The sequence below is a fragment of the Leptopilina heterotoma genome, unplaced genomic scaffold (assembly GCF_015476425.1).
Source record: "Leptopilina heterotoma isolate Lh14 unplaced genomic scaffold, ASM1547642v1 Lhet_14, whole genome shotgun sequence".
Taxonomy (NCBI): Eukaryota; Metazoa; Arthropoda; class Insecta; order Hymenoptera; family Figitidae; genus Leptopilina; species Leptopilina heterotoma.
The window spans coordinates 5,696,552-5,709,656 of NW_025110859.1; the positions used below are offsets into that span (position 1 = coordinate 5,696,552).

General features: G+C 27.0%; 2 protein-coding genes across 7 annotated transcripts in view; both read left to right on the top strand.

The window, feature by feature from the left end:
• Positions 1 to 13,105, top strand: part of LOC122497856 (glutamate receptor 1) — a 48,058-nt gene that overhangs the window by 19,866 nt on the left and 15,087 nt on the right. For all 3 annotated transcript variants that reach the window (XM_043605214.1, XM_043605212.1, XM_043605211.1), the window contains exon 4: positions 833 to 962. In XM_043605214.1, the coding sequence (XP_043461149.1) occupies positions 833 to 962 (130 nt within the window). The remainder of the gene's footprint in view (positions 1 to 832; positions 963 to 13,105) is intronic.
• Positions 4,010 to 10,126, top strand: LOC122497857 (facilitated trehalose transporter Tret1-like). Of its 4 annotated transcripts, none has more exons than XM_043605215.1 (4): positions 4,010 to 4,258; positions 7,528 to 7,686; positions 7,827 to 8,995; positions 9,677 to 10,126. In XM_043605215.1, the coding sequence occupies exons 2-4, from the start codon at positions 7,644 to 7,646 to the stop codon at positions 9,863 to 9,865; spliced, it is 1,401 nt and encodes a 466-aa protein (XP_043461150.1). In that variant the 5' UTR covers positions 4,010 to 4,258; positions 7,528 to 7,643; the 3' UTR covers positions 9,866 to 10,126. The 4 variants fall into 4 exon arrangements, with proteins under 4 accessions (XP_043461150.1, XP_043461152.1, XP_043461151.1 ...); XM_043605217.1 differs by having other exon boundaries at positions 4,010 to 4,212; XM_043605216.1 differs by lacking the exon at positions 4,010 to 4,258 and adding an exon at positions 4,694 to 4,880.

Here is a 13,105-nt window from a genome sequence, read left to right on the forward strand (position 1 = left end):
ACCTTTACATTAAAACAAATAAAACAAATAATCCGTGGTTTCAAAGTGTAAGTGTCACAATTGATCATAGGAAGTTATATAGAAAGGTGACCTTTCTACATAATTCTTGAAGGTTCAATTGAAATTTCAATTTCACAATATAGTCATGTTGTGAAAACTGAAGTCGGTGTCAGGGTTGAGACATTAAGAGGTTATGTGGAAGTTTTATTTGACAAGTTTGTAGTAGTATCAGATTTGAAATTTACAGGTTTTTTTTACCGTTATAATTAAATTGGCTTGAATGATTACACAAAGCGGAATTAATTTTGGTACGATTTTCTATGAGTATTTATGTTGACATATTCTGTTTTTTTAATTGTTTAGTTTGGCCTCCATATATACACTCTATTGCAATCTTTTCATTGAATTTTATGAATCAGGTTGTTTTTTTTCAAATTTAGGATTTAAGAATATTTCAAATTTATTAATTTTATCTTTATACGGTCAATTATTATTATTTTTTAGAGTTTCAAAAATGACATTAATATTTTTTTTGTAAAAAAATTGTAATAGGGCAAATGGAAGTAAAATTAATCTTCAAGTGTGGAAAATCCAAAAGTGCAAAGAATAAGTAAATAAGAAGTCTATTTTGTTAACTTGTCTCAATCCAACAATGACTGAATTGTTACAACATTACCAAGATGAATGATTAATTAATTGCCCGCAACTACTGATTTATGTGTTGTTTTTTAACAAAACAAATAAATTTCTTTATTGTTTTCTTTTTGCTATAAAAAGCAAAATAAAAATTCACACTATACAGTGAAGTAATTATTAATTGATGTTTATTTAGGTATTGACGCCATCATCAGGCGTCAATGACTTCGCAATAAGTATGCGGCCGGATTATCATAGAGCCATCATTGAGACGGTTCAATACTACAAATGGAAGAAAATCGTTTACCTATATGACTCTCACGATGGTAAGTTTAATTCCTTACATAAATTTTTAATTTTTACACAGGGTGTCTACTGAAAATATGACTTAAAATTCCAGGACATTTTCAGGACATTCCAGAACAGATTTCTTATTTTTCCAGGACATTTATATATGTAACAGGGTTGCCACAAGTCAGGAAAGTCAAGAAATTCAGGGAAAAGTCAGGGATTTTTATTAAAAGTACTCAAAAAAAATTTAATTTTTAGAATTTATAGAAAAATTCTGAATTTTTCTGTCTTTTTTGTTTGCCTTATAAACTATGAAATTGCCAAGAATTCTAATACAAACCCTTCAATTTTTTCTATTTTTGCCAATAATTTCTTTTTAAATAACTTTTAAATAACTTCGTATAAATTCAATTATGTTCAAAAATTTTTAAAAATTCTCGTCAAAATTTCAATTATCTTTATAAATAATAAAATAATTCTTCTCCGAAATTCAATTATTTTCAAAAAATTTAATAAAATTCTTGGCAAAATTTCAATTATTTTCAAAAATAAAATGCATTTTCCTCATTTCAATTATTTTTGATATCTACTATTTTAATAAAATTTCCTAAAAGAATTCTATTATTTAAACAAAATTTTAATAAAAATTTAACAGGAATTCAATTACTTACCAATTTTTTTATAAATTTCTTCGCATCAATTCAATTATTTTAAAATTTTTTAATGAAGTTTCTCGAAAGAATTTAAATATATAAAGAGAATTGAAAAAAATAGTCTGAGAAATTCAATTATTTCGAAAAATTTAAATAAAATTCTATAACTAATTCTATTATTTAAAAAAATGTTGACAAAATTCTTTACAAGATATAGTTAATTAAATTGCAATTTTAATAAAATTTCCCTATACAATTCAATTGATTTCAATACATTTGTTCTTAAGAATTTAATTATTTTCACAAATAAATTTTTTTATGGGAATTTAATTATCTTTAAAAAAATGTTTAATAAAATTCTTCGCTAGAAATCAATTATTTTCTTTCTTGAGAATTCAATTATTTTTAAAAATTTTGATAAAATGCTTTATAAATTTGAAAAATTATAATAAAATCGGTCATAGAATACAATTATTTTTCGTAAAATACAACATTTTTTCTAGAAATACACTTATTGTCACAAAATGTTTGTAAAACTCTTCGAAACAATTTAATTATTTTCGTAAAAAATAAAATTCTTCTAAGCAATTCAATTATTTAAGAAATTTTAATAAAATTCTTCCCAAGAATTCAATTATTTTCAAAAATAAACATTTTCACAGGAATTCAATTATTCAACAAAATTTTTTTTTTAATTCTTTGTCAGATTTCGATTATTTTCAATTTTTTAATGAAATTTCTAGATGAAATTTAATTATTTTTCAAAAGTTTTTAAAAATTCTAAAAAATTCAATTATGATTTAAAAAAATTTGAATAAAATTCTTCACAAGAAATTAATTATTTTCAATAAATAATAATATTTTTTTCTGGAATTCAATTATTTTCACAAATAAAATTCTTCACAGGAATTCAATTCTTTAAAAAGATTTTTAATAAAATTCGTTGAAAAAATTCAATTATTTTCATAAATAACAAAACTTATCGCAGAATTTCAATTATTTTTATAAAGTTTCGAATAAAATGATAGAAAATTGCATTTATTCTTACAATTTTTTTTTAAATTCGTCAAAAGAATTCAATTATTAATAAAAATTTTGATAAAATTCTTCATGAAAATTTAATTTTAAAAAATATGCAATTACTGAATAAATTATTTTTGTTTGTATTTAAATAATTGAATTCTCGGGAAATTTTCTAATTAAAATTGATTAAAAGATGAATTTCACTTTAAATTTTAAATAATAATTGAATATTAAAAACATTACAGCGTGAATTTTTAGAAATAATTGAATTTTGAAAAGGGTTAAAATTAAAATCTTTGAAAATTTGAATTTATAGTTAAATAATTTTTCATGAAATAAAAAATGATTTTATTACTCTGTTATCTTGAATTTATTATAAAACATGAGAAAATCGATCACTCCGAGTCGAAGACTTGGAGTAGTCGATTTCTTCATGTTTTATTATAATATTCTCATAAGTTATTGAATTTGAGAATCTTAATTCCTATAGGAAAATAGTAATTATTAAATATTTATTTAAAAAAGAAGTTATTAATGTTCTTCAAGGCCAGGGAAAACAAGAAAATTTTGTCTGGAAATCAGGGAAAAACAAAATTTTTAAAATCCAGGACATTTAAGGACATTCCAGGACATTTTTTAAAATTCCAGGACATTTCCAGGAATTCCAGGACTTCAAGGACCAGTTGACACCCTGTTACAGACCTTTATTTTTTGCAAATGAAAAATAATTATAAAACATGTTTAATAAATAAAAAAATAGATTAGGAATTTGGCTTCATCAGAAGCTTTAATAGCATTTGAACTATTATAACGTCACAGTTTTACAACACAAACCTTTACCATATTTTGTTAATGAAGTTTTGAATAATTTTTAATGAAAATTGTTGGAACATATCTACAGTAATATAGGTTACGTCTTTTAAGAGCAAATTGATTGAAATTTTAGGTCTAAAAGGATTTTTGACCAAATTTTAACCTCTCAGTGAAAAGTTTTTCACTGTTAACACAAAATTTTTTTAAGTAAAATCTAAATCAATCTATAACAGAAGTAACCTATAGTAATGTAGATATGTTCCAACAACTTTCGTTAAAAATTATTCAAGCTCCATTAACCAGATACGAAAAAGATTTGTGTTGTAAAACCGTGACGTGATAATGGTTCAAATACCCTTAATAAATAGTTTGTGATGAGAAGGTAAGGAAAGGTATGGCTCTAATTGTAAGTGGAAGATTGCAAAGAAAAAAAAAATAAAATACATTGATGACTGTACTTTATATCTCATACAGATTTCATCACTATATCTCTGCAATTATCATATTTAATAATTTTTTTTACATCTACAAGTTTCCGCAATTATAGAACATGGAAAACGTTTTCAATCGGCGCGACGCCTGTGATTATTGAATTTCTTAAACTCGCACCAGTTGTTTCTATTCATCATATCTTGTTCATACTCAAGGAAACGCGACTTTATTTGTGCTCATAACAACTTTTATACAGTAAAGACATTATTCTTTTGAGTTCTCTAGCATAAGAATAATGAAAATTACACGATTTTTATATATTTGTTCTGTGACACAAAAATAGCCAATTGCAACATAGAAAAAAGTAATTATAATCATCAAGGAAAGTGTCACCATTCCACAATAAACTGGTATCAACAAAAAATTCACAATTAACAAGTTTTACTATTAGTTTCTTCTATCAATTAGTGTATAAATTGATTGCAGCAAAGTTAAATAAAATATCTGAGATATTATTCTAAAAATAATGTTTTAAATAATTTTATAGAGATTGAAATCAATTAAAATTGTTTATTACGACGTTTAGCTATTGACTTATTTGTAAATTAATTTTTATTAAGAAATCAATTTTTATGTCCATATTTGAGCATTTATGGTAAGTGTTAATTAGTGCATGGATTTTTATTCACTTTAGTGATGAATGCATTTAATTCTCAATATAATTATTTAATACTTGTGGAAATACACGCCTGTTAAACATTCCCACTACACCTTTCTCCTTGAACAATTTAAAATCTCAATTATATTAATGCTAGGAAACAGTCAATTTAAGCAGTGATTATATAAACTCTGATCAGAGTAAGTGAATTATTATACACGGAGACTCATTCTTTCACATTGTGCGTTCTTGGATAAAATCTTTTATTCACAAAGTGACTACAAGAACCAAGTATAGTATACAGTAAAAAAAGATTCAAAACTTTAGTTCACAATATCTTTTGAGGCTCAATGTGATTTCTTTAAAGAAATGATGTAAGGAAGTGTTTCATTAACAAACTTATTTTAATCTATACAGGATAATTTTTGTCTCTTTAATTCAGTTTTGTGCTTTCTTTATCTGAATCAGTGAGAACCTTATCACAAAATCAAAATCACCGAAAATTCTTAGTGTTCAAACTAGTGATTGCAACTGTCTGCGAGTGACAATGAATTGAAATTAGAAATACTTTCACTGGCTCCGCAATTAAGAGTGTAGTCGGGTACCTCTATTAAGTTCTTATAATAAAAACATTTAATTAAAAAAAAAATTTTTTTTTCTTCATGGCTAGAATTCCTATATGTTCAAATTGCACAAAATTTTAGTTATATATAATGATCTAATACATAGTAACATATATTATACCAACTGTCGTACTCGTCTTTAATCAAAAAAATTCTCGAGTTTGCCTTGTTTTATTCAAATTAACATAATTTCTGCAATAATTTACATGTTTTAATGTTTTTTTTAATTTTTTTAAGGATAATTTTCCGGTTTAATTGAAGTACCTAATAGTTATTGTATAATGTGATAATTCTTTGTAATAAATGCCGCACTTTTGAAAGATGGTTAAGGAAATTTGAATGATTCTTATAATTATTTTTGAAGGAAAAATGCTGTCTAAAGTAATCTAAATAATTTTTATAAATAAAGTATATAAAAATATTATAAAGAATTTATTTTTTAATTTTTTAAATTATCCTTTTCTGTTAAGAATTTTTTAATAAATAATATATTCTGATTACATGTGATTATTTTTTGAGTTAAGCTCATGAACAATAAAATAATTCTATTATTTTAAGAAATATATTAATGAAAAAATTTTATTTATTGGTTTTAATAATTATATTAAAAGTAATTAATTAATTTATCAGATAATATAAACTCAAACTTTATTAAAGAATTAAATAACATTTAATAAATTTAAAAAATTGTTAAAAATAAAAATATGGTTTTGGCTTAAAAATTCAAATTTATTTATTTTAAAAATTTATTATGAAAATGGGTTGTATTTATTTCAAAAATTAGCTACAAAAAGTCGTTTTTAAATGATGCCCGGGTACGAAATATCGACGATAGAGAGACAGATAAACAAACAGACAGTTCAATTAAAAAATAAGTAAAATTTTAAATCTTTTGCTTTTTTAAATTTTTCAAAAAAGGTTAATTTCTCCCTTTCTAATTAATATTTTTAAATCTGTAAATTTACAAACCTTTCTTAGGTGATTTTCTAACATTTTTCCTAATTTTATTAAAATCGGTTCAAGCGTTTTTGTCTGAATTCATTTTTTCATCCTCCCTCAACGAATTTTTCATTTTCTAGTTAAATGAAAACTCTTCCAAAAAGAATTAACAAAAAGTTAATGCTTTAGGTTATTGTCAAGGAATTTTTAAAATAAAAGTATCTTACATTGTATTTTTCAACTGCTTTTTAAACTTTTTTAGTGACTGACTTTTGACTGAATATAATTATCTGAAAGTAACTCTAGAAATTAAAATGCTATTATCAATTGAATAAGTTAATAAAATATCTCTAAATATCTATAAATACATATTCAAAATAGAAGTAAAAAAATGTAATTCAAAAAGAGCTAAACTCATAAATATTTTTAACAGTTCCACAGAGGATAATTATTGTCATATTCATTATTCAGCAGGTTGGAAAAAAATACTTACGAGTAGTTAAATATTATATTTTGAAAATAAATATTTATAAAAAGTTGAAAAGGAATATTTATCAGTAGTTAAATATTATATTTGTTATAAACTATTATTAACTATTATGTTAATTTAAAGGAAAAGATTTTAATCGCACAAGTGACTGGAAGGACAAAAAGGTAACCTATAATGCCCTTTTAACTTCATAGTATCAGGTGATTCCATACCATCCATTGATTCGAGAATAACTTAATCTGAAATCCAGTCAAAAAAGTTCAGTAGAATATTTTGTAGAATTTATGTAAAAATACTTTTTTTACTCTATAGAATGCTCTATGTAGTCATTTTGTAGAATCGTTCTATAGATTGAGGAAAATAGAATTTAACTTAAATATTTTAATTTTTCATTATCTTGAAATTGTATTATTCTTTCGATAAATTACCTAATTGACGTCGAGGTATAATGATATGCACTATAGATTATTTATTGTTTACTAGAACTCAGTTGACGATAAACCGGTTGAACGCAGAAGAGGTTTTGAACAGTTTCCTTCTCCTCTGATAAAAAAAAATTGATTAGACGAGTTTCCTAGGCAAATGAAAGTACTCCTAATTTAAAGCCATTGTGTAGACGCATCATATAATTCTAGTTTGCAAATTAAGCCCCTTAAAAAGTCAATTCTTTCGCAAATGAACAGCTAGGATTTTGGAGCAAGTCATTCTTGACTCAGGGGACGCGAAGGAATCACCTGATAGCAAGGAGTTGAAGAGCATCGTAGGTTACCTTTTATGTTCTTCCAGTTATCTGTGAAGTGTAACGTATAGAAAATAGAAAAAATAAACCATAACTGATCAAGTGCTATCAAATAAAAATGTCTAAATATATTTTATGAACTTTAAAAGCTGCTATATCATAAAGTGGAATGTAATTCAATTGTAGTGTTATGTAAAGTGATTTTTAGACTTCAAAACATCAATTTACAGATTGGAATACAAAAATACTCTCTTGATTAAGAAATGACACAAGGAAAGTTGTACGTTTTATACACATCCATTAAACTTACCAAGCTTAGTTGAATTTATCTACATAGTTTGTCAAAATGGACTACGCCTTTTTACGACAAGTTTTAGTTGGACTCGTATGTAAGTATTTAAAAGAAATTAAAAAGAAATCAAACATTTAAATGTTTCAATTTTTACTCTGAGTTAATGAAAGTCATCATCAATTTTATCAGGAGAAAGCATTAGTTAAACTTAGAATATAATGATTAAAACAATTGCAGGTAACCTCCTAATAATGGATAGTGGTTTTCACGAAGGTTGGAGTACGCCGTTACTGCCAAAATTGAAAAAAGATAAGTCGCTATCAATCGAGGATCATGAGACCGGATGGATAATAAATTTTCTCTATGTGGGAGTCGGTTTAGGTTCACTGATTCCATTTCTTCTTATGGATACGATAGGCAGAAAAGGCACCCTTCTCGTAGCCTCAGTTCCCAAAATTTGCAGTTGGATTCTTCTTGGTTTTGCAACCAATGTGACAACAATCTACATTGGACGAATGTTAGCAGGTGTTGGTTGTGGAGTGACATACTCAGTAGCACCAATTTATTTGGGTGAAATCACTAGTAAACATACAAGAGGTCTCCTCAGTACTATGATGGCAGTTCTTATCAATATTGGAATGCTGATTATTTACGCCTTAGGTCTTCATTTTTCCCGACTCACATCATCGATGATTGCAATTTCCGTGCCAATTATTTTCCTGATGTGTTTCATTTGGCTTCCAGAAACGGCTGTTTATTTGACGAAGAAAAACCGTCTCACTAGTGCTGAGAGAACACTTCAATGGGCCTTAAATAGAAAAAATGTTGATGAAGAACTAGACGAAATCAAAAGAATAGTATATAGCGAAAGTAAAGAGAGTAACACATTCCTTGAATCGTTAATGGACATCTATAGAAAAAGTGAAAGTAGACGAGCTTTTAAGGTGGTGATGATTCTTTTGAGCGCATTGACTCTCAGTGGAGCGCCGCCAATTTTAGCCTATCAATCAGAGACATTTAGTAAGGCAGGTTATGCATTTTCAGTGGATATTATCATTGTGATTTCGGGTTGTACGTTAGTATTAGCGGGATGTGTTTGTGTGGCAACTGTTAAAACTACCGGAAAACGATTGTTGCTTTTGATATCAGCACCAATTGCTACAACATCTTTGGCAACTGTGGCAGTTTTTTATACATTACAGGTGAATGGATTCGATGTATCTGCTATCCGATGGATTCCAATTCTAGGCGTTGTGGTTTACATCCTTTCCTATGGATTGGCATTAAATCCAATACCAATCGCTTATATCGGAGAAATATTTCCCAATGAAGTCAAAGTTCCTGCCGCTATTTTTTGCGCGTTATATTATGCGATTGCTTCAGTTGTTGTAGTCGAATTTTACCAGGTAATTTTGATTAACATTTTTCATATATGAATTTATCAGATTTAAATTTAATAATTAAGTGAAATTTATTTTTTGGAATGAAACTTACATCACCTTCCTTATTAAAAATAATTAAAAAAAACTTCTATAACCAACTGCAAAAAACTTTAATCTATATAATTTATTGTAGAAATATTATTATAATTCGTAACATTAGCTCAGAATACTTTTTTTTAAAGGGGTTTACGAATTGAATTTTTCCGCTAAACACAAATCTAGTTTCCAAAATGCTCGTTTACTTAATCTTATTTTAACTTTCACTTTCACCAAAAAAAAGCTGCAGGCTTGCTACAGAACCCAGAAAACCTGGAAAAGACATGGAAATTTGAAATACCACCATTTCTAGTACTAACCACAGATTGTCATCTAACTTTCTTATCACGTGTGAAAAGTGACTATACTAGAGCTCTAACTTATTCACCTTTTATTTTATATTTAATCAGGGATTTTTACCCCATTTTTCTTAAAAACCTAATCAAATAGAGCACTTTGGACACCGGATTTGTTTTGAACGTAAAATTTTCACTTGGGAGCATCTTGAAGTATTCATTATGCGGAAAAAAGTTTAAATTTTCAGGTCTATGCTTTTAATGATTTTTAATTTAAGTTATGAATTTTAATTTACAATTTAAAACGTTTTAGATAATAGAAAAGTCTTATGGAACATACTTGTCATTCTGGAGTTTTTCTGTTATTACTTTGATCTTGACATACCTCATTTACTTGTACGTACCTGAAACTGAAGGGAAGAGCTTGGAAGAAATTCAAACAGAATTAAAAGGAAAGAAGGCTATTTGCGAGGAAATGACTGATTTAAAAGAGTGCTCATAAGTTATTACTTACATCTCTGTGATGATTTTTTGCCAAGGCAGGAGTGACAATCATTCAGTGTGCTTTGAAAATCAATATTGATCTTGCGTAAAAGAAAAAGTTTAAAAAAAATTATGTCAACTGAATTTTTTTTTGAGTTTTATTGAATGTACTTTTATTATAAAAAAAAACTTTTTTGTTTGTATTTTTATGTTTAAATTCTTGCCTTATGAGAGTAAGGATTTCTTATTTTCTATAAAATAGATTATACCTAGTTAAAAATTCTTTTGAAGGATCTCATGTGATAAAGAACTTGGATAGTATTCCCATGCCATTTTATGTATTTTTTAACTTTAAAAGAAAAATGAACATTCGAGATCTAACAGTTACATGCTGTGAAATTAGTATATTATTACTAAAAGAAGTAATTTTTTGGGATCTGTGTTCATTATTAAATTTTAGGCTGGACATAGTAACAACATTAGTTAGTTAGTTTTTGAGAAATACATGATTTAAAAAGAGTTCTTTTATTCAAATTTTTAACAAACTGTTCCTTTAACTACTCTTAAAAGTTGTAAAGGCAAAACTGTGATTTTAATACCGAAAATAAGACTCGAATGATTTCCAAAAACGTCCTCTGAAATATTATAAATACTTTTACAAAAAATTAAAAATAAATTTCTGAACAATCTATTTTTTGTCCAAAATTTTACTATGCTTATTAACAGTAGTTTTTTTTATATTACATTAATAACTTTTAGAATTTAGAAGTACTAATTATACGAAAGGGTTTGTCCACTTTCTATTGTAAATAAATATATAAATAAATTAATTAAAAATTGTCATTCTTTGTATTTAAATAAATAAATTTAAACATGTAAGGTAAGATATTTACATAAATTTACCTCTTCTCTTTATTATAGTATTAAGATATTCGTCGTCGCTTTTTGTTCGTTTTGTCGTTTCACATTATCGTTTGGTCGTTGGATAATATTAACTGCAAAAAAATCTCTTATAACTTTAAGATATTCGTCTTCGTTTTGTCGTTCGTGAAACTCCGTACATCATCGTTTGTTCGTTGAAATATTTATTGCAAAAAAATCTATCAACTGTAGTGTCGTAATGTTGAGATCTCAAGAAATTCGCCTTCATGTTTTGAAGGGAAATCATGAATGAGATGGCGATTTCGTTTTCGACCCTGAATATAGCTCGTGCTTTCGATTGTTGATGAAAAATATTGTGAATCGACTTCCTTTTACCCCGATAAATTCTTTTACTCGGAACATCGATTAAATTTAGATTTTTACAGCTTGGCTCCTCTTTTAGCTAAATCGTCGGCTTGCGAGTTTCCAGGGTGTCCAGGAACGTGCCTCCAGTTGACATCCAGTGATGAAATTGATCAATCTAAATCGTGTAATTGTTCTTTACTTTCAACTGGCTTTCCTAACGATTATGTCCAACCGTTTGTTTTCTAACGAGGCATCCACTTTGTGCAGCTTCTGATTACGTACTGAGAGTCGATGTTGATTTGCAGTTTTGAATACCCCTATGTCGGCCTTTGATGACCACCTTCCGTTTTCCAGACATGCCCCGTTGAGTTGAGACGTTTTATTTTTGCTCTAAAAAAATACTGGCAGAGCTGGTCGGGAGCGGTGCGACCGTGTCCGATGGCCCTTTCGAGTCAAGTGAACATGTGAGCTCGGTCTCCGGGCACCAGTGTGACTAGACTGCAGAGTCAGGTCCCCTCACCATATTACTTCAAAGATAATTATAATAGATATTGATCTACTTGAAGATCTGAACGTTTAATTGAACGAAATAGCCCGCACTATATGATCAACTTCTATTGCATGTATTATAACAAAAAATCACTTTATAATACATTATCAACTATAAAAGAAGTGTTCTGATAACATAAAAAATTTTTTTTTTTAAATATAAAATTTATTAAACTGCAGTGACGCAATACCTACATTTCATAATAACGGAATGTTAAAACGATTAAAATTATACAAAGCTAATATTTTCTTTTAAACAATGCACTGATAAATTCATTAATTAGTGGTACAAAATTAAAAAACATGTACATCATGTTCTTCTTGTTATTTAAAAAAACTTTTACTTCTTTAAAATTTTAAACTTTTTCCCAAAATTTAGAAAAGTCGTTTCATTAATGAAAAAAAAAGAATATAATATTATATGAGCATTATATTTTGAAATGCAAATTTTGTATATAATAGTATTATAACAAGAAAAATTTTATTTTGTTGATCAAATCACTGTTATAAAAATGTAAATTAAAGACAGTCTTGTATGGTGAGTGTTATTTTTGACAAAGTCACGCACACATTATTGTTGTCTCACGACCTCTCTGTTAATAAATTACTTGCACTGACTGCGGTACAGAGGTAAGTTACATCCAGCAGTATTTCAGTCACATTTATAAAAATACAACAAACTGTCAGTGACAATTCTCTGTAGGGTAAATCTCGTACAACCTGAGGGTGGTTTTTTGTTTTGCATCTAGATTTTCTTTCTTTTTAACGACATATATCGTAATATATGGTCGTTATTCCAACATTCCGCTCAATTAGCTAATAACTCTTAGTTACTAGGGCCTCCCTCAGCCATATTTTCTATAGATAATTATATTCATACAAGTATACATATTTAAAATAAATAATTATTTTTTTAAGTGTAAAAAATGGTTTACTTCTGAAAATAATTTTTCAAATATGATTGAAGTTTGAGATTAATTTATTCGTTTAGAATTTGAATTAAATACGGGTTCAAAATTCATAACATAAAACACTGCTTGATGGTGTACATGATTGGCATTTCAATTTTTGTCTGAAACAAGTAAACAAATATTTTTCTTAAAAAGTGATAAATTTTCAACAGAGTGACGAAGCCGTTTTTGAAAAAAAAATTTTTACGCAAATGGAAGCACTTCAAAAATTGACTTCATGTTTTGGGCTAAAAATACCGTATAAAAAATTGGATAAAATTTTTTTAAATGTAGTCCGATTCCTTTTGTTGAGCTCTTCTTAATTTTTTGGCCTCCTTTGTCGTCTCCTGGATTCTCAGGTTGGCGATGGATACTCGGCGTTGGTCAACTTCTTCGCACATTTGCTGTGCATTTGGTCCGATTTTAAAATTTAATACTTCCTTTAATACTTTCTACCCGGGCACACAGTTTTTGACATTTTTAATTAATATTAAAATTTACGTATAAAACTCAACAATCTTTACTCTGTAGCT

Excerpts from the sequence above, each read along its gene's own strand:
- LOC122497857 (XM_043605215.1), top strand. The coding sequence starts at position 7,644 with ATGGACTACGCCTTTTTACGACAAGTTTTAGTTGGACTCGTAT. Across the intron at positions 7,687-7,826 it reads AGTTTTAGTTGGACTCGTAT|GTAACCTCCTAATAATGGAT; the intron begins GTAAGTATTTAA and ends AAACAATTGCAG. Across the intron at positions 8,996-9,676 it reads TTGTAGTCGAATTTTACCAG|ATAATAGAAAAGTCTTATGG; the intron begins GTAATTTTGATT and ends AAAACGTTTTAG.